This window comes from Aplidium turbinatum, chromosome 2, assembly GCF_918807975.1.
Source record: "Aplidium turbinatum chromosome 2, kaAplTurb1.1, whole genome shotgun sequence".
Taxonomy (NCBI): domain Eukaryota; kingdom Metazoa; phylum Chordata; class Ascidiacea; order Aplousobranchia; family Polyclinidae; genus Aplidium; species Aplidium turbinatum.
In genome coordinates this window covers 15,458,570-15,459,985 of record NC_137473.1, presented here as the reverse complement: position 1 = coordinate 15,459,985, position 1,416 = coordinate 15,458,570, and the positions used below count along the sequence as shown (strand labels likewise).

The 1,416-nt window shown below is 34.1% G+C and overlaps 1 protein-coding gene across 1 annotated transcript; it reads left to right on the top strand.

Annotated features, from left to right (window-relative positions):
* Positions 1 to 426: 426 nt before the first annotated feature.
* LOC145788359 (uncharacterized) lies at positions 427 to 885 on the top strand. Its single transcript, XM_082600132.1, has one exon. The coding sequence runs from the start codon at positions 427 to 429 to the stop codon at positions 883 to 885; it is 459 nt and encodes a 152-aa protein (XP_082456258.1).
* The last annotated feature ends 531 nt before the right edge of the window (positions 886 to 1,416 follow it).

Below are 1,416 nucleotides of genomic sequence, written 5' to 3'. Positions count from 1 at the left end.
AAATATTGTTATCGTCACTAACACAATTCACGGACGTGACTTGCTTGCATGTTTTTAGTTGAATCAGCCACGAGCTTAATTGCTGGAAGTTTCAGCTATTTTTTTCTTAAGTTTTCGGTTAGTTTCTTTTGTGCTCCGTGTTGAACTTTTTTGATACTAAATTGTGGTCAACTAGAGTTTTATAAAAAAAGTTTTAAAACAAAAGAAAAAAACCTCTAAGCAACCATGGATGAATCAAGAGATTCTAGACTTGATGATAGAAAGAAAAAGAAATAAAGACAATAACATCCAGTATTTTAAGCTACATAAAGAAATAAATCATAAGTGCCAAACAGCAAAACAAAAGTGGTGGGATGAACAGTGTGAAACTATAGAACAATCAGAAGCTACGCACAAGTCACGAGATACGCATCAAAAAGTTAAGAAATGACTAGTAATAGAAAGTCAAAAGCAAGACAAAACAATTGCATGAAGAATAAAGACGGAAAAATGATTTTCGACCGAGATCTGGTGACGCGAAGATGGGAAGAGTTTATTAGCGACCTGTATGGAGATGAGAGAGGAAATATTCCTGCTATTAATAATGAAGAAGGTGAACCAATACTGGAATCTGAATTTGATGAAGCCATAAATGAATTGAAAAGCCATAAAGCTCCTAGTAAAGATCAAATAACAACGGAAATGATAAGAGCTTTGGATTGTGAAGGACTAAAACATATTTATACTGTAACTTATGTTTTTATGCCGGGAAAGGGAACACGGGAAGGAATTTTCAATATGAGAATTATATGTGAACGTTACAACCAAATCAATAAAGATGTTTATACCTGCTTTATAGACTATGAAAAGGCCTTTGACCGAGTTAAACACGAAAAATTGATGTAATGTTTGACTGATATAGGCAATGGCGGCAGGGGGGGGGGGGGGGGGCAGGCGGGGCAGCTGCCCCCCCAATGTTTTTTATTAATACATATTAATATTATTTTTTTAATATTTGGATCCCAACCTCAAGTAAGTCAACTCAAGTTGCAAGGGGGGGTAAAAGCTCTCTCTTTAAAAAAAAGTATGGAAAACCTTGATGACTAAATTGTACAGTAGAATGAGTAGATAAAAAGATTTTCTACAGAAGCAAAGATATAGACTTTTTAAAGTTTTAACTAACGTCACATTGATGTAGAAAAATAACAACCTGTTAAATTTTTGATACCTCACACTTCCATGACTTCTTCTGCGCGCATTTTGGCATTGGTTGCTTGCAATGATTCTTTCACTTAAACAAAACGTATTGTTTCAGCAGTTTTGAGTTGTTCAATTCTTAAGTTGTAAAGGAGACTCAATTTCTCCAATATTTATCATTTATGTTTCTTCTTTAATTTCAGCAGAGTATAAAACTTGTAAAAGTTTTTCATCCATACG